This window comes from Balaenoptera borealis (assembly GCF_965194805.1).
Source record: "Balaenoptera borealis genome assembly, chromosome: 1".
NCBI classification, from domain to species: domain Eukaryota; kingdom Metazoa; phylum Chordata; class Mammalia; order Artiodactyla; family Balaenopteridae; genus Balaenoptera; species Balaenoptera borealis.
Window position 1 is genome coordinate 80,751,769 of NC_138860.1, and position 19,238 is coordinate 80,771,006.

Below are 19,238 nucleotides of genomic sequence, written 5' to 3' on the forward strand. Positions count from 1 at the left end.
CGTCCCACAGTCCTCTCTGGCTCACTCCTTCCCTTGCCCCCATTCCTCCAGGGAAGTCCTTCCTAAAGGCTAACTGAAGTTCCTCCCGCTGTAGCTTCAGCTCCTCAAGGGGCTGGAACCCAGAAGACAGGCTCCTTTCCTCAAGCAGCTTTAGGGACTCAGAAGAGGAGTAGTGTGGGCGCACCCACGTGGGGACACTTTCTCCACCTCTCTCAGCTCTCTTTTCTTTTTCTCTTCTCCACCCCTCATCCTTTCCCCTTCCCTCCTCTCTCCTCAGTCCCCAACTCCAGCTCCTGGCTGAGTGCCAGCATTGTTCCCGCCTGGCTCCCCGCTCCCCGCTCCCCTCCTCCTTCCCTCCCTGCTCTCTCCAGCCAGCCCTAGGGGCACCAGCCTGCCCAGCCCCTGCCCTCAATAGCCCAAGGCTGGGGGGCGGGGTGGGAGGAGACCTTTCTGGTTCCATCCTCTGCTTCCTCTTAGCTCTGCCCTCCTAGTCCCCACTGATGGCCTCCACCCTGCCACAGAAACCTGGGAGCTTGGGTTACTCAGGGGCCCTGGTTATTTTTAATGCCACCAGCTCAGAAGATAAATATACCTCCCCCTCCCCCCAGCTGCCCTGCATAGACCAACACCTCCTCCAGATTCCCTCATTCTCCCACTTTTTTATCCAGTCTCCTCAGACTTGCTAAATGCCTTCCCCTCACATTCCTCCCTAATGGGTCCCCCCACCCTGGACTCTCAGCAGGAAGACAGCCTGACCCCCAAACCCCCATAGATGAGGTGGGAGGTGTCCTGGTGTCCTGCCTCCACTTGGTGGCTTCCTGAGACATCACGCCCAGCAAAGGGCTCCGTGGGAGCCTCCCGCTCGGCTGGCATGGCTGGGGCAAGACTCAGAGAGCCCTGGGGAGGAGGCGCTGGACAGGAGTCACTCCTTGGCCCCAGCCTCAGCCCTGGGGCCCCTCTCCTATTTGGCCAGGGGAGGGGCCAGTGGTCAAGAGCCCACTGCCTCTTCCTCTCCCTTATCCCAATCCATTTCTGTTTGATCCCACAAGGCAGGCAAGTTCTTCCTGGAATTAACTTCCAGACCTCTTGTTTTGGCTCAAAGAACCAAACTCTGGCAGGGAGTTCCCTGGTGGCCTAGTGGTTAGGATTCTGGGCTTTCACTGCCATGGCCTGGTTTCGATCCCTGGTCGGGGAACTGAGATCCCGTGAGCTGCGGTGCAGCCAGAAAAAAGAGAACCCTCTGGCAATAGTTCAGGGCAGGAACTGCAGCTCTCCAGGGAGGACAGGAGCGGAGCGGGGGCCCTGGGGTCAGGATGGATTGTTGTTCATTCCTAGAGTGCTGGAATCCCAAGGGTTGAAGAAGTCACCAAGGTCCTCTAGGACAGATCACAAAATGGATCACCCTAGAGTGGTTAGCTGTCCTGTGTCCCAGTAACGGGGCTCACACTCCCTCTGGTGGCAACCTGCTCCAGGACAGAAACAAGTCCTGTGGCCATCTCCTTTGTCTGGGCTGGCATCTGGGCCCATAGCGTCTACTCATCAGGACCGGTTCTGATCTCTGGACCCACTAAGAAAAGTCTGGGCCCTTTTACCCAGGAGCCCCTCAGGCGCTTCAGATGACCCCACCGTATGTGTTTATTTTCAAATATTTCACATAGTCTATCAATAAAGAAATACGTTATGCACAGTGGTGGACCTCTCCATCCCCCTTGCATCTCCTCCCTCCTCCCCAGAGGGAACCACTATCCTCTCCTTTATTTTTACCATTATTTTGCCTTTCAAAAATGTTTTTACTACCTATGTACATATCTCCAGATAACACATGGTTTTGCAGGGTTTTGAACTTTGATAGAAAAGGCATCTGCCATGCGGATTTTACTGCAGCTTGCTTTTTCTTCTCAACATGATGTTCGTGAGGTTCATCCATGCTGATGCGTTTCCACAATTGTACTGAATGAACACACTTCACGATTGTGAAAAATTAAAAAACCTGACAGTACCAAGACAATGTGGAGCAATGGGAACTCTTTGTACACTGTTAGTGGAGAGTAACCTGGTATGCCCGCTTTAAAAAACGATGTGGCAGGAAGTCCCTGGTGGTTCAGTAGTTAAGACTCCAGGCTTTCACTGCCAAGGGCATAGGTTCGACCCCTGGTTGGGCAACTAAGATCCCGCAAACTGCGTGCGTGGCCAAAAAAAAAAAAAAAAAGATGTGGCATTGTGGCATTGTCCAGTGGAGTTAAAGATGTGCCTTCCCTCCAACCAGCAATTCCCTTCCAGATGGCTCCGAAGAGAATGGGACTCACACGGGCCCCAGAAGACCTGGCCAAGAATGTTTGCAGCAGCATTGGTAGTAACAACCTAACACACCCCACCTTATTCACTCATTTATTCATTTCACAAACATACACTGAACACCTGTTGAGGACCAGGCGCTTGGACAGACTGAGAGGCGAGCTCTCTGTGCTCAGGTTGGGTGGATATTATTGCCCCCATTTTATAGATGAGGAAGCTGAGACTCAGAGAGGTTAAGTGTCTCTCCAGGACTCAGGTCTGCCACCAGAGTCTATGCTCTTAACATCCTCACCACACTTCCTCCAGGTGCCTGGTCCTTCAGTGGGCACATTACGGTGTGTCTGTGCCCTCCTTCAGCAGGGTGCTTGGAGCCAAACTCAGCCCTGGAGTGTGGCCAGACCAGCGTGGGGTTGGACAGTCAGTCAGCAAACACCTGATGGGAGCTTCGTGTAGGCAGGGCATCAAGGTACCACCAAACACAGATGGCACCTTCAGCATCTTCCCTGGGATCCCAGCCCAAGCCAAGCCTAGCTCCCTGATTCCAGCTCCAGTCCAGCCCCAGCTGGCCTTCTCTGTCCACTTCTCCTAAAAACTGGGTGGGTGGGTGGCGGTGGGGTGAAGACTGGATGATTTTAACCAGGGGAGAGTGTTTTGAGTCCAGAGTTAGTCATCTCCCGGTTGGTTCTGTGCATCCTAAGGTGGCCCTGAGTGAGATGCTAGGAGAAGCATGAGGGATGGTAGAGATGAAAGACTTCCCCACAAGGTCCTCTCTGACTCATTCTCTGACCCCAGCCCCCCCCCCCCATCATCACCTTCTTTCCCGGAGAGAGGGAGGTGCAGGCTGAGCCAGAACTCTGAGTTCAAGTTCTATTTGTGTGGTCTTGGATAGGTTACTTAGCTTCTTTAGGTTGTTTCCTCTGTTAGAAAATCATGAATGATACTGATGATAATATTACCTACCTCACTACCTAGATACTATAGCTTAAATTCTTCATCATCATCATCATCATCATCATCATCATTATCATCATCATCATCATCATCATCATCATCATCATCATCACAGGATTTCCCCAGGGAATGTAGCTTTTCTTGTGGCAATAGTGGCGCCTGGTGGCCGTGCCCCACTGCAGCCCCTTTTACTTTGCGGGGGGTGGAGACCTGAGCTGAGCCGGAGCAGGCAGTTGGCTGCTGCTTTGCAAGCTGCCCATCAAACCACAGACCCAGAGCGTCACAGATAGAAGGGAACAGTTCATCATTCTGTACTTTCATCCTCTGTCCCTGAACAACCTAGTCCATGCTCACAGTCCCCCACCTTATCCTCCCCACTCGGGCATCACCCTTCTAAATGTGATCCCCAACCCTGCACATCTGGCGGCCACTGCACCTCTCCCCATGCCACCCTCCCTCCCTACCTTAGGGCCAAGCCACGTGTATGGGCATCTTCCCTGCCCCCTCCCGCCATCCCACATCTAACTCTTATTGGAAGCGATACATCCTAAGTATTCTCACACTCATCCCTCCTCTCCGCCCCTAGGTTCTGGTCTCATCACCTCGAAGGTGGCAACTGCCTCCTGACTGGCCATCCTGCCTGTCTCCCCCCCCACCCTGCCCCAATCCTTCACAGCGATCTCACCAGGTTAACCACGGTTGAGGTTAATACCTTTTCAGGGCTCGTCGCTGCCTGGAGGGCAAAGGCCCCAAATTAACCACACGGCCACCTCCTTTGCCCCCTCCCCCCTCCCCCTCCGGTTCATCATGCCTCTCTACCGGGATCGCACTCTATGGTTCCCATGTCTGGCCTCCAACGTGCCCATCGGCTTCCTGAGGACAGGGCTCCACATTAGTAATTTTTGATTCCTTCACAATATTTATTTAGTGCCTATGGTGCACCTGGCACTCAATAAGTGCTTTCTAAATATTATTTGAATAAATTACTGTGGAAACCACGACCCAAAGAGGTGAACTGACTAGACCAAGGTTGCATAGAGAGAGACAAGGCTCTTTGTTCAATGCTTTTCCCATGCTACTTGCCTTCCCTTAACCCCTCCCTCAGGATGGAGAATGAGGAGTCCATCTGGCCTGCTGTGGATGTGAGGGAAAGGAGAAAGCTGCAAAGCAAAGTCAGCCCCATCAACCCTCCAGCTGGGAGAGGAGAAAATGAAGAGAGAAGGAACATTTCTGCCTCCCAGGCCCAGCTCCAGCTCCAAGCCTCCCTCATGTGGATGGGGAAAAGCAGGATGGAAAGGCAGGGTCCAGCCAGTACCCAAAGCTCTCAGGCCAAAGCCAGACTTCCCAGCAGGGGTCCCTGGGCCCGCTCTCTGCTCTGCTGATCGCTTCCTCAGCAACCACTCTCTCCCTCTCTCTATGTCTCCAGATCTCTCGGTACAGAGTTTCCCAAAGTTGTCGTCTCTCTTACCATCTGGTCTCCAACCTACTCACTTCCTTCTTCCCGTCTCTTTTCTTGTTGTCAAAAGACTTGTGACTCCTTGCTGATGTTACCCTTTGCCACACATGTCCAGCAGGACCCATCTAGTCCTGGGAGTGGAGGGGAAGAGAGAAGGGGGACAGGGAGATAAAAAGGAGGGGTCAAGTTAGGGATGGGGCAAGAGTGATGTCCTGCCCCTGCCCTAGCCTCCGTATTATGAGGCAAAGAAGTGAGAGGTAGGGGAGATAACAAAAAAGAACAGCTTTAGATCTCTCTGACCACTGCCTGCAATGACATTCCGTTGGGTCTCCCTCTCCTGTCCCTAAGGACACTTTGGCAGACCCGCTCCAAGGCTTCCTTCTCCTCTGCAGGACAGAGGAGGAGACAGGGGTGAGTGCCACTTACCCAGCGCTACAGTCAGCCTTCCTCAGATGCAGACCTCCCTTGGGGGTGGTGATGCCCAAAGCTTGCTCCCCATGGGGGGCTCCTTTCACAGAGTCCTCTTGGCACACAGAACTTCGCGTGTCCCTCCCTGTGGCCCCCTCTATTCCCAGCCATCCCTCTCCAGTGTCTGTGTCTCTTAGTGAGGCCCAGATGAACAAACCCCATGCCCTAAAAGACAGCTGCCCAGAGGTGGGACACCAATGTGCCCTTCATGCGGATGCCCGGCCTTGAGGAGTCATCCCCTTGGAAGTCCACACCCACTCGCCTCAGTGGGCATCACCCTTCCCCTCGGAGCAGAGGAGGGGAAGCCGCAGCCTGCCCTCCGGGGCTGGCCACCCTGCAATCCAGTGCTGCGCTGTGCAGCTTCTTTGCACTCCGCCTGCCTTCTCTCCTGGGGACTGGGGCAGGGGTGAAGGCTTCCAGGTGAGTCTGGCAACTTTCTTTAGGATATGCATGGTGCTCAGAGGCTATTATTTTTTAGTTTCGGAACTTAGCTGCAATCCTGAGACATGAGTAGATTCAGAAATTCTTCATCAACCATTATTCCAAGTTGCCTTACCATCTGCTCATCTTCCTCTGGGATCAATTCCAACCTGCCAAGGTCCCTCTTAAAATACTGTGTCCAGAACAATACTTCAAATGTGGAAGGGCAAAGGGAATGTCACCACCCCTGATCTGGACGCCTTGCATCTATGAATCACTTATATCCTTTTTACTTTTTTAGGTGGCCACGTCACAGTGTTGGTTCATAACAAGCTTGTGGTCTGCTAAAACCCTCAGGTTTTCTTCACTAGATAGGCTTTATTCTTTTCTCTTCTTATGCTGTTGATTTTTTTTTTTTGAAACCTAAAGCAGAATTTTATATTTATCCCTATTAAATGTCATCTGGTTCATTTTTTTTTCCTATTCTGTCAAACCCTAACTCTCATTTCTTGCATAATATGTAGATTTGATCAATATGGCTTCTATGATTTCATCCAAGTCTTTAATAAAAACTTGTGATCATCAGACCAAGGACAGAACCCTGAGGGCCCACAGAACCCTCTTCAGCTTTCTCATGGACATCTCTGGGGATGGCTACTGAACTTTGTATCCACCCAGTGTAGTATCACACAGTCCATGTGTCCTGGGCATAGGGACATAAGAAGTGCAGGCAAAGGCCTCATAAAAATCCCAGTAACAATGCAACCCCCCGAGGGAGGAGAGGACACCTGGCCCACCTTGTGCCCATTGAGTGTCCCCCGGTCCCATGGAAGGCCTCATTTTCCTCAGCTTCTCATTGCCTCAAATATCAGTTATCTGTTTAGAATTGTCTGGGCCTTGGTGTCAGCTCCACCAGCTGTGGTTGCTGGGACCCACCTTCTCCTGCCTTAAGAAAATCAACACCCCACTCTTCTCCAGCATTTCAGATCATCTCTGCCTTCCAAGATTCCCAAAACTCACCAAGAGTGGTTCACGGGAAGGGTTTGCTCTAGCTTGGTGGCTTTCATGGTGATGGTCCTCAAAAAGCCTTTGTACAAAGACGTCCCCATACCCGGTCTTATTTGATGCTCAGAACAAATGCCTGGGGATGGGTAAGTATTAACCTCCTTTACCAAATAGGTAAACTGAGACTCAGTTGGAGAAGCTATGTGATTTGCCTAAGGTCATTCAGCTAGAAAGTGTAAAAGTCAGAGCCAGTGCTCTTTGCATGAAACACAGTCCAAATGTCTCCCCTCTGGGCGAGAGTGAGAGGCCCAGGAGGGAAACTCCCCACCCCAGTGCCACCCCACATTTCCAGGGGACCACCCTTGGAGGATCCCAGGGATCTCAAGTATTCAGCTTCTCTCTCCCCACAGCCAGGAAGTGAAAGAGGAGGGAAAGATGCCAAGTGACCTCTCCTGGACACAACTTTTGGGATGCCCCAGCCCAAACCAAACCGCAGGATTTGTGAGATAATGTGGGGATGGAGAAGCCTCAGCCTCCCGGTCTGCACTAAGTCTCAGTCAATTCTTCCACTCCACGCCCACCGGCCCCTCCCTTCCTGCTCCACGTATGGTAGTGAATTCAAAGTCCAGTTGGCCTGGTGGGATGGCCTCCTGGTCATTGACCCTGCTGTACCCCCTTTCCAGAAAACCTTCTCCATTCTCTGTGTTTCCCCAGGTCTCTGTGGATACCTCAGGTGCTAAGTATTATGATAATATTACCTCCACCACCATTACTGTTGCCCTCACATTACCAAATGCTCCTCCAGGGCTGGGACAGAGGGCTGACACATAGTAGGTCTCAATTAACACTTGTAGAGCTAAATTGGATTTACATGAGCAGAAATTCCTTCCCCAAAGACCCCCTCAGTCTCATTATCCCTGGCCCTCCCCCTCGGACCCTGCTTCCCCTTTACACTACAAACCCCAAATCCCACCTCCCTCACTACCCAGTTCAAGGACCCCTCCTCCTCCAGAAGGCCTTCCCAACTACTCCCGCCCTCAGTGAGCTCTTCGTTTCCTGAACTGTGGAACCCTCAAAGGGATGTTTTGAGGATTCAGTCAGATAACGCAAATAAAATGTTAGAACATGATTTGGCATATTACAAAGGCTCGATAAATTTGGACTAGTTGTGACTTAAGAGATGCCTCTTCTTTCTGCTTCCTCTTCTTGGCCCGGTCTGTGAGCCACCAGGGGGCGCCCTCTGCCCAAAAATCCCTGACAAAGAGGCCGGGACGGGGTGTCCTTCCCTGCGAACTGGTGTGGGGGCTTCCATTACCTAAGAAGTGGGTATATGAACCTCAGGTTATATGAAAGATGAGTAGGAAGGATGGAGGTGAATAATGGGGAGAACATCTTTTTGCCTGCTCTCTCCATTTCCTGGTGGAGACTGAGGAAATAGGGTGTGTGTGCATATGGGGTGTTTCCCAATAGGACACATTCGTTCTTGTGTTCTAGGCAATGTCTCTTCTAACCTCTCTCTGCAATGCTGCCTTCTTCCAGTATTTCAGGAGGGTGAGCCTTTGCTATTTACGAAAAACATGGCCACATCTATTCTTTCAACAGTCCCATGACAGTTCCATCATCACTCCCATTTTATGGATGAAGAAACTGAGTCTTAGAGGAATTCAGTAAGTAGATACCTCTCTTGGATGCGCTGAGTAACTGAGACTCGCATCCCCTCGCAGGCCTGAATCCCCTGGCACCCCCTCCACAGGCTCAGTTCTATGTATAATCTGCTTTTATCTGGGGTTCTGACCTTGCCTCACGGCCTCCTCCCCCTGAAAGCCACCATCGGATCGGATTCTCCGGGCATGGCTTTTCCTTTTGTTTCACTCTCCAGCATACCGGGGGCACAAGGACAAAGGCTGCCGTCGTTTCTCTGAACTCTAACGGGTTAAGGCCTGGGTCCCGCCCCTTTTCCCGCCAGGCTGGCGGGAGTATGAATAGCCTCGCTCCCACTCCCGACTCTCAGTCGCTTCAGCTGCTCCTCGCCCCGCCCCGTCATTGTCCCCATCCGTCTCCATTACCCTTCCGTCCTAAAAGCTTTGAGAGCTGCTGGCTTCTCCCGGTGCTCCGCGTCTCTCCACCTTCGGTGGGTCAGACGGGCAGGATGGAGGGCTGCCTGGGGGAGGAATCTTTTCAGATGTGGGAGCTCAACCGGCGCCTGGAGGCCTACCTGGCCCGGGTCAAGGCGCTAGAGGAGCAGAATGAGCTACTCAGCGCTGAGCTCGGGGGTCTCCGGGCACAGGCCGGGGACGCCTCCTGGAGGGCCCGTGCCGACGACGAGCTGGCGGCCCTGCGGGCCCTCGTCGACCAGCGCTGGCGGGAGAAGCGCGCGGCCGAGGTGGCGCGCGACAACCTGGAAGAAGAGGTGGAGGGCGTGGCGAGCCGGTGCCATCAGCTGCGGCTGGCTCGGGAGCGGACCGCGGAGGAGACGACCCGCAGCCGGCGCGCGGTCGAGGCCGAAAAGTGCGCCCAGGCCTGGCTGAGCACCCAGGCGGCGGAGCTGGAGCGCGAGCTGGAGGCTCTGCGCGCGGCGCACGAGGAGGAGCGCGCGGGCCTGAACGCTCAGGCTGCCTGCGTCCCCCGCGGCCCCGCTCCGCCCCGCGGGCCCCCCGTGCCGGCCCCCGAGGTGGAGGAGCTGGCGCGGCGGCTGGGCGAGACGTGGCGCGGGGCAGTGCGCGGCTACCAGGAGCGCGTGGCGCACATGGAGACGTCGCTGGGCCAGGCCCGCGAGCGGCTGGGCCACGCGGTGAAGGGCGCCCGCGAGGGTCGCCTGGAGCTGCAGCAGCTCCAAGCGGAGCGCAGCGGCCTCCAGGAGCGCAGGGCCGCGCTGGAGCAGAGGTTGGAGGGCCGCTGGCAGGAGCGGCTGCGGGCTACTGAGCAGTTCCAGGTGAGGAAGCCTGGGGGCCTGGGCAAGACAAGGCTTCAGGAAGTCCCGTTGGGGATCAGAGATCTGGGAAAGGGAGTGGGAAGTGGGGGGTGTGGTGGCTACAGATTCAGGGGCCACTTCTTAGAAAACCATGCCTGGTGCCACTGTCCCAGACTTTCACAACTCTGTCTAGTGTAGGGCTGGAATGATGGAGGTTCAGACCTCAAAGCACACCCCCTCGAAGGGCAGACAGGCACAAGACATTGCATCAGCCTCCTCACTGTCTAAATGGCACCTTCGTACCCTGATGGCCCCTGGACCCCTCCTTAGGCCCTGCTGTCGCTCAGAAGACGCTCAGAACTTTCCCTCTCAGTGCTGATCTGATGGTCTGGCCACTCAAGAGTCTCCAAGTTCCCAGCCACCCTCCTCCCCCTGACAGGAGAGGGTGAGGGGCCCTGGATGGGGGGCCATCAGCCCTTCTCTCCCTTGTCTGGGCTTTTCGGCTCCTGAGCACATTCCAGAGGCCTGGGACAGCTGCTCCCCCTCACACTGCGCAGACGTGACCAGCAGCTGAGAAAACAGCCTCCTGCCTGGGCCAGACAGAGGTCTCACCATGTCCCCCCCCCACCCCCCACCCTGCTTCAGAGGAGAAAGATTCCAGAACATGTGGGAAGTGGAGGGCGTGGGGGCCTAGCATGGGGAGCAGGAGACAGTGACTGGGACCAGGGCTGTTTGGCTTCCAGTCCTGCAGGCTCCAGGCCTGCTGATTAATTGTTTTTCCTTCTGCTTCCACTTTTTTCCCTCTCCTCCTCTCTGTAACCCATCTCCTCTCCTCCCTCACCTCCCCCTTCCTGTGGGAGCTGAATTCTGAGCAGCATGTGCTACCATTTAATCAGCATCCTCAGAGGAGGAGCCAGGCCGTGGGAGAGGGCTGAGAGGGGCCACTGTGCTCTTCTCGGAGGCTTCAGAAGGGGTTCTCTGGGCGGGAAGTGGGGTAGGGGAGGCAGGAATCTGCTCTGCAGAGAAGTTAGTCAGGGAGCAGAAGATGCTGCTGCAGCAGCCAAGGGGGATGCAGGTAAGTTAGCAGGAAGGACCCCGTCCCTTCACTGACTGCCTCTGGCTTGCTCTGCAGCTGGCCGTGGAGGCCCTGGAGCAGGAGAAACAGGGCCTACAGAGCCAGATCGCCCAGGTCCTGGAAGGTCGGCAGCAGCTGGCACACCTCAAGATGTCCCTCAGCCTGGAGGTGGCCACATACAGGTACAGGTTGACCCTGACCCATGTAGGCACACAGATGCACACATACACGCAGGGGCAGACTCCTTGGCTGAAGGGGCCCAGAGCCACGGGTGGTGGAGGCTCTGTCACTGCTCGGTCCTCTGACTCTAGGCTGATCCCTTCCACACCACGATGTGTGCCACCTAAGCCCACCTGCTCTCTCGTGGGTTCAGGACCAGAGAAGCATCCTGTGCCCAGGAGATCCCCCAAGGAGAGGTGATATAGCTGAGTGGGACAGCCTCAAAGGACAGGGCTGGACACGTGTGGGTCATCCATATCCAGAACCTTACCCCAAGGGGCTGAAAAGGCCAGCCTCTGTGTGTGTGCTCACACAGAGAGGGTGATGTCCTTGAGCAGCCTCAGGAAGAAGGAATTGGCAGGTGTGGGCTGGTGGCACTGACTTACCACCTGACCTGGGCCTCAGTTTCCTTGTTGGGAGGATGAGAGATGGGCTGGGTGAAAGCCAAGGTCCCTTCCATCCTGGATGTCCTGGGGCCTGGCTCCTCTCAAGCCTTAGTGCCCTTGGCCCTGCCCAGCCCTTCTACTGACCACATTCCCTGTTGGCTCAGGAAAGGTTGAGACCAAGGAAGTGCTGCTTCGCTGGCTCTGTGGCCTTGGGCAAACCCAGTTTCTGGGAAACTGGCCTGGCTAGCCAAGGATCCACTGATGAAGCCTGAGGAAGGGGCTTTGCTACTGTGAAGGGCTGCGTACCCCAAGCCTGCAGGGTGGAGCCAGGGCTAGACAGGCTATGAGGACAGTGCCCCCAGAATCCACAGGCAAACAAAGGCAGGGGCCCCGGGACAGGTTAAGGAGGGGAGGGGAGGCAGGGCCCAGAGAGGGAAGGTCAGTGAGGATCTAGGGATGAAGAAGAGAGGGGCTTCACCTCCATGGGGCACAGAGCTCAGACAGCATGATGCTGCATCGAGAAGGACAGAGGTGAGACCATAGAAAACACTAACCAGACTCAGAGATCACGAGGAAGAGCACAGAGGAGATAGATGTTCAGGATAACTTGTTGAATTGATTGGTCCTCCCTCCCCCCGCAATTGGTCCCCTCCTCCTCAGTCCCCATGGGGCACTAAGGCAGGGGCATGTACACAAAAACCTCCATTGCCCTGAAAGGCTTGGGATCCAGAGTACTTAGAGATCCCAAGATGAGGGCCTTGACCCCTAAATCAAACCACTGAGGGGAAAGGACTGTGCAGGCTTAACCTGGGTTTTGAGGCATGAAAAGGATTTGGAGAGAGGGAGCTGAATTCATTGGCTTTTGTCTGTAACCAGCTCTGGGGGCCCTGGGGGAGAAGGAGGAGGGAGCCTATCCCATGGGAACGGCCTGAGAATTCCCACTTCCCCTGGGAAGCCCCCTACTCAGACCCTCCAGATGGCGGTGTGGACAAAGGCAGCAATTAGCATGAGAATCGGCCCCCCACACGGAGGATGAGGTCATAGGCCTGGAGTTGGGAGGGGACTAGCCTAAGCAATGTGTGGGTGTGTGTGTACACTGTGTCGACTGTGTGGGAATCTGCTTGTGTGTCTGTGAGTCCAGCTGTGTGTCCCAAATAAGTGTGTGACTCCGTGTGACCAAGTGGGTGATATCTGTGGGATGTGACCATGTGATTTCATGTGCAGAGCCAAGTATAACCCCGTGTGGCTTTTGTGTGATACTGGTGAGAATGAAGAGATAGCCTGCCAGGCCAGGGACGCGCATGCTCAGCTGTGACTTTTCCCTGGCTGGCTTGCCGGCTGGCCTGTGGGCAGAGGGCTGACCCCGCTTTTCCTCCCTTGTCCCTAGAACCCTCCTAGAGGCAGAGAACTCCCGGCTGCAGACACCTGGCAGCGGTTCCAAGGCTTCCCTCAGCTTCCTGGGTAAGAGGAGGGGCCAAGGTCCCCCCAAAACTTTACCTTTCTTCCCTCTTCACACCCAGAGCAATGCCTTTCCTGAAAAGCACCAGTCTAAGTCTTGACTCCGTGGTCCCCCACGGCAGGCAGCGAGCATACTCTTAGCCCAGCCCATAAAAGGCAGGAGCAGGGCACTCTTGCCAGAAGTGGTAGCTGCTCCCCTACCCCACCCCCAACCTGTATGTGCTGACACCGTTTCTTCCCCTCTACCTTTCCAGACCCTAAGCTGGAGCTGCATTTCCCTGGGACCCCAGAGGGCCGGCGTCTGGGACCTTTGCTCTCTGTCCTGAGCCCTACTCCCCTCTCCTCACCTTTGCCTGATACCCTTGAAACACCTGTGCCAGGCTTTCTGAAGAGCCAGGAACTCCTTCAGACCCATACCCCCACCTCGGCCAGCACCCCCATTCCGCCCACACCTCAGGCTCCCTGCCCTGCCACAGATGCCAAGATCAGAGCCCAGGATGCCCCTCTCTCCCTGCCCCAGCCACGGGTTGGGATGCAACAGGTTCCAGAAGCTGTGTGGGCTGAAGCCAAGGTGGCCACCCCTGCCAGCGTCCTGCCAGGACCAGAGGAGCCTGGGGGCAAGCAACAAGAGCCCAGTCCAGGCCAGTCCTCTGAAGATCATGCCTCCCTGGCTCCAGCCCTCAGCCCTGACCATCCCAGTTTAGAGGCCAAAGATGGAGAACCCGGTGGGTCTAGAGAGTCCAGCAGATTCCAGGAGGAAGGGGAAGGACAAATCTGGGGGCTGGCAGAGAAAGAAACAGCTGTAGAGGTCAAAGTAATAAGCAGCTTGCAGCAGGAAACACGTCAAGAAGAGGGGGATCTGGACATGAAAGAAATCCAAGACTCCCCGGGTCCTTTGGAAAAAGAAACTCTGAAGTCTCTGGAAGAGGAGATTCAAGAGCCACTGATTTCTCTGGAAAAACAGCACCATGAGACAATGAGATCTCTAGAGAAGGAGAATCAGGAATCTCTGAGGTCTTTGGAAGAAGAGAACTTAGAAACACTAAAACCTCTAGAAAAGGAGAATCAGGAGTTATTGCAGTCTTTAGAAGGAAAGGAGATGGAGGTAATGAGACCTCTAGAAAAAGAGACTCTAGAACTACTTAAGCCTATAGGAAAAGAGGACCCACAGACATTGCAATCACTAGAAAAGGAGAGTCAAGAAATAATGAGGTCTCTTCAAGGAAACGTAGAAACATTTTTATATCCAGGAAAGGAAAATCAAGAATTAGTGAGGTCTCTAGAAGAGGAGAACTTTGAGTCATTGAGCGCTCTAGAAAAGGAAAGGCAAGAGCCACTGAGATGTCAAGAAGTAGAGAACCAGGAAACATTGAGACCCTTAGCAAAAGAGAATCAAGAGCCACTGAGATCTCTAGAAGAAAAAGACCAGGAGACATCAAGACCTCTAGGAAAAGAGAATCATGAATCTCTGAGGGCTCCAGAAGATGAGAACCAAGAGACTTTGAGATATCTAGAAAAAGAAAACCAGGAGTCACTGAGATCTCTAGGAGAAGATCAGAAGGCAATGAGACCTCTAGAAGAAGAAGACCAGGAGACATTGAGACCTCTAGAAAAAGAGAATCAGCCACTGAAGTCTCTAGAAAAAGAAGACCAGATGACATTGAGCCCTCTAGAAAAGGTGAAACCAGAGGCACTAAAGTCTCTTGGAAAAGACCAGGAGATAGTTCGACTTCTCGAAAAAGAGAATCAAGACTTATTAAGGTCCCTAAATGAAGAGAGTGTAGAGGCAGTGAGATCTTTAGAAACAGAGACTCTAGAACCACTAAAGCCTACAGGAGAAGAAAACCTGGAAATGTTGAAACCTCTAGAAAAGGAAAGTCAAGAACCACTGGGGTCTGTGGAAGAGAACCAAGAGACATTGAGACCCCTAGAAAAGGAGACTCAGAAATCACTGAGCTCTCTGGGAGGGCAGAATGTAGAGAATATGAGATCTCCAGAGGAGGTAGACAAGGGAAGTCAAAGGTATCTGGAAGAGGAAGAGAACGTGGAGAAGGGAGAGAATCCAGAGCCACCGAGGTCCCTGGAGGAGGAGGGACAGGAGCTGCCACTCTCTGCACATCTGCAGAAGTGGGAAGATACGGTGCAGGGGGGTCAAGAACCGGATCAGGAAACGCCCCCTGGGAGGCCTGAAGTGGACAGTGAGGACGAGGCAGAGATGACACCTAGGGAACGGGATAGCCTCGCTGGGAAGGGGGAGGCTGTAGAGCAGGGGGAGCTGCAGCTGACGGCCACAGGCAAGGCCTGGAGCCCAGGTGAGGGGCAGCCAGGGAGCCCTGAGCCCAAAGAGCAGAGGGTCTCAGCTGAGGGAGCCAGTGGGGTGGGAGGCACTGAGGGCCTCCAGGACCCTGAGGAGTGGCCAGAGCAGGTGGGGACCCCGGGCCTCCCAGCTCCCCAGGGAATGTCAGAGGTGACAGAGCCAGTGTTGGAAGGTGAGGATTTGGCCCCCAGGGATGGCCGAGCCTCCCCAGAGGTCACCTTGGGCTTAGAGACTGCAGGAGCTGAACAGGGACGGGAGCAGGAGACGGTAGGGCTGGAGGACCCAGGCGGCCTGGCCAGAGAGGAGGTGATGGAGCCACCCCTGGGGGAGGAAGGTTTGGAGGCAAAGAGGGTGCAGGGCTTGGAAGGGCCCAGAAAGGAGCTGGAGGAGGCAGCTGCTCCGGAGCCAGAGCTCTCCACACTGCCCAGGAAGAGCAGAGACCCGCTGGAGACTCCCAGGGGCTGGGAGGAGTCTGAGCCTGAAGCCCCTGAGGAAGCAGAGGAGACGTTCCCTGCTGAGACCTCGTGCTGCGATGGAAGTGATACCCCCCAACCCAGGCCCTTGAGCTCAGAGGGAGCAAAGGAGGAGGTCAAACCAGTGCTGGGGCCCCCCAGCCCACGGCCCACTGAGTCCTGCTCACCCACCCCAATCCCTGAAGATGCCCCTGGGCCCCAGCCCCTGGCTGAGGGGAGCCAAGAGGCTAGCTGGGGGCTGGCAGGCAGGGCTGAGGTCCTGGGAAAGGTGGAGGGGGAGCAGGAGGATTTGGGCTCTGGGGGAATCCCTGAAGGCCTCCAGGAGGAGGGGGAGGAGAGCAGAGAAGAGAGTGAGGCTGATGAGCTAGGGGAGACCCTTCCCGACTCCACTCCCCTGGGCCTCTACCTCAGGTCCCCTGCTTCCCCCAAGTGGGACCTGGCTGGAGAGCAGAGGCCCTCCCCTCAAGAGGAGACTGGAAAGGAAGGCTGGGGTCCTGCAGTCCTGGCCTCTGAGGGCCTTGGGGCCCATCCCTCAGAGGAGGAGGAGGGGAGAGATGAGGAGGAGGAACGTGGCCATGACTCTGAGCTGTCGGAAGAATTTGAGGACTTGGGGACTGAGGCTTCTCTTCTTCCTGGGGTCCCTGGGGAGGTGGCAGAACCTCTGGGCCAGGTGCCCCAGCTGCTACTGGAGCCTGCAGCCTGGGATCGGGATGGGGAATCTGATGGATTTGCAGATGAGGAAGAGAGTGGGGAGGAGGGAGAGGAAGAAGATGAAGAAGAGGGGAGGGAGCCAGGGGCAGGGCGGTGGGGGGCGGGGCCCTCGGTGGGCAGCCTCCCGGCCCTGAGTGGCCCTCAGAGAGGGAACCTCCAGGGGTCTGAGACCATGGATGTCAGTGTCCCCTGGGATGATGGCTTGAGGGGTGCGGCATCTGATGCCCCCATGACCGCCCTGGAGACTGAGTCCCAGGACAGCACGGAGGCCTCAGGATCAGAGGAAGAGTCTGATGCTATTCCCTTGGAGAGGGAGGGCCAAGTCCCTGGCCCTCTGGGGACCCTCAGTGGGGTGGAGGACACGGGCTTGGAGGTGGGGGACACCCTTGGTGTCAATGACCAGGGCCCCAGCCTGAAGGAAGAGTTGGAGCATGTGAATGGGGGTGTGGTGAACGGGCTGGAGCAGTCTGAGGGAGTAAGGCAGGGGAAACCGGGGCCCCCTGAGGGCGACCAAGGGAGCCCCTTGGAGGAGGAGGAGGAGGGGGGTGCCCTGAAGACCCCTTGGGCAGGGGCTCCTCTTCACCTGGGCCAAGGCCAGCTCCTGAAGTTCAGTCAGCGAGAAGGAGATGGAGACTCCTGGTCCTCAGGGGAGGACTAGAGGATGAGCACCCCCTCCTGCACCGAGGTCTTGGGCAGGGGGGTATCCCCAAGCCCCTCCCTGCTCGGAGGCAGCACCCTTAACTTATCTCTTGACCTGTGGTTTCTGTCCGAGAGGCCTGGCTAGCCGAGGTGATATGGGTGTGGCAAAGGGACCCATTCCAAGAATGCAGGCTCTGAGAATAGATACCAGCCCCTTGGACCCCGCTAATGGGGACATCTGGCCTGCACTGTCCCACGAGGCTGAAGCCAACTGAATCGCTGTAGGACTAGGCCCCCCCTTTCCCTTGCACTCCCTTTCCTCCCCATCCCATCAGCTGGAAAAGGCCAGGGGCCCGATGGCTCCTCCAAGGGGAGGGGGCCGTGGTGGTCCATGCGCCAGGGCTCACCTGCTCTGCCCTTTTTCAGTGCACCCTCATGGGATGTCTGGCTGGTGGCTAATGGGGGTGAGGGGGTGCTCCTATGTCCTGACCCCCCCATATGCCTGCCATGTTGTAGCCCCATCTGGCTTTTCCCTGCCTGAATAAAGTAATGCCTCCGCCTACAAGGTCTGGACTCTTCCTTCCTTAATTCAGGGGGGCCTCAGGGCTGACACAGAAGCAGAAGAGACTGGGGGAGGAAGCAGGAGGTGCTAGTGTTAGGGAGGGGCTGCCTCCTGAGGAGAGGAGGACCTGGAAGGCCTCATGGGGGAGACAAGGCAGGCAGACGAAGGCTGCAGGCATTAGTGCTGGGGACCTGGGGAGGGCTGGGGGTGCTGCTTGACCAGGGAAGGGGGGGCCAGCCCAGATGACCTTGGCGCCTGCAGAAGTCAGGCCTGTCATCATCTCTGCCCACAGCGCTGATTACAGGGATTAAGCCTTGGGGCCACCCTCACCTGCGCATGTCCTCCCTGCTGGCCCCTCAGTGCCGCCAGCATAATAAGCCCCCTTGCCCCCAAACCCAAACAATTGTATGGCCTTGGTGTCTGCTCAGACTGGCTGGGTCAGAGCCAGGTAAGGGAAGAGGGAGGCCTATTCTGTCTCAGTCTGGCTGTGTGGCCTCAGGTCAGCGTTTAACCTCTCTGAACCTCAGATTCAGCCACACAACAAGGGATGCTGGGCCAGGTGACTCCGGGGCCTCCCAGGGCAGGGAGAGCAGGAGGAAGGCTAGGGAAAGCCGGAGGGCTATAGTTTAGATCTTCAGTAGGACTTTCCTTTCATGCTAAAGCCGGAGACAGAGAAGACAGGAAAGTGGAGGTGAGGCCGGGATAGACTGAAGCTGTCAGGGGTGAAACAAAAGAGCGAGGGGGTGTGCTGATAACAGGTTAGATCGGGGGTCCACCCAGCCACAGCTTCTTCCCAAGAGTACCCCCCTTCCCAGGAGTTCTCTGGGTCCCTGTGTAGGGCAGGGTGACACCAGGTGTTCCTGGATGAGGTGGGGCTTGAAGGCCTTGAAGTCAGGATACCCAAATAGAAACCACTCCCCAGCTCAGCTCTGCAGGGAAGGAAGAGCTGGCAACACCTCTAAATATCCTGGGTGGGGGTGGGGCAGGGGCTGCCAGACAAATGTTCCACGTCTGGGGACAATCCCAAGGCCAGGAGCAGGCCCTTCCTTTCCTCGGGCCCAAGGCTGAGGGCAGGGGAAGATGAGAAGATGAAGTCTCAAGCCCTCTGACCTCAACTCATCCTCTGGACAAGGAGGGGTGGACAGGAGACCCCCTGACAGAACCTCACTGTCTGTTTCTCTGCCCATGCCTTTCTCCTCCACCTAAGAGTCTTTGCATTAGGTACCCAGGCCCCCACCTCTGCCCTTGGGGTCCAGGATGCTGGCAGCCCTTCTGGCAGCCCAAGCCTCCACGGTCCTTCCTGTACTCACTGCTAACAAGGCCGTGTCTGCGACCGCCAGGCTGCCAGGCTGGGGGCCAGCACACTGGCATCCGGGCAAATAAGGCCCACTCCCTGCTCCCCTAATGGGACAGAGGAGACCTGTGCTTGATCTCCCCAGGCCCTCGGGCACCCCCGCCTGGACGAGGGACCAAGGACAGAGGCCAAGCCAAGCAATCCTTCCCTGTGTCTGGTGCCCATCCTGCCCCCCACACCAAGATCCCTGGTCCCCTGCAGAATTACCCAAACTAGCCATTTCTGCCAACAAATCCCAAACAGGTGGAGGGACATCAGTTGGAGAGAAGTGAAGACTTTCTAAAAGACGTATATGGTGGGTGGTGTGTTCTCTTTGGCAGTGGTAGTCCATCCGTGCAGCAAGAGAAATGAGGGTTGGACAGTAACAGGGGCTGTCAGATGTTTACAGGGCATCTCCTATGCGCCATGGACCATGCAGGTGCTGGGAGTCCAGGGCTCCTGGCCCCGAGAGCTCTACCTTCTAACCGAACAAGGGCTTCTGAGTGGAAATCATATTTGAAAACAGAGAAGGGCAGGAGGTTATGGGAGCATAGAGCAG

The 19,238-nt window shown here is 55.8% G+C and overlaps 1 protein-coding gene across 1 annotated transcript; it reads left to right on the plus strand.

Moving 5' to 3' along the window:
* Window positions 1-8,588: 8,588 nt before the first annotated feature.
* Window positions 8,589-17,349, plus strand: NES (nestin). Its single transcript, XM_082344779.1, has 4 exons — window positions 8,589-9,527; window positions 10,639-10,763; window positions 12,574-12,647; window positions 12,899-17,349. The coding sequence occupies exons 1-4, from the start codon at window positions 8,745-8,747 to the stop codon at window positions 16,801-16,803; spliced, it is 4,887 nt and encodes a 1,628-aa protein (XP_082200905.1). The 5' UTR covers window positions 8,589-8,744; the 3' UTR covers window positions 16,804-17,349.
* The last annotated feature ends 1,889 nt before the right edge of the window (window positions 17,350-19,238 follow it).

What these genes read in the sequence shown, in the direction of transcription:
- NES (XM_082344779.1), top strand. Translation starts at nt 8,745, where the DNA reads ATGGAGGGCTGCCTGGGGGAGGAATCTTTTCAGATGTGGGAGCTCAAC. An exon ending in GGGCTACTGAGCAGTTCCAG is followed by an intron (nt 9,528 to 10,638) that starts GTGAGGAAGCCT and finishes CTTGCTCTGCAG; the next exon opens with CTGGCCGTGGAGGCCCTGGA. An exon ending in CTGGAGGTGGCCACATACAG is followed by an intron (nt 10,764 to 12,573) that starts GTACAGGTTGAC and finishes CCTTGTCCCTAG; the next exon opens with AACCCTCCTAGAGGCAGAGA.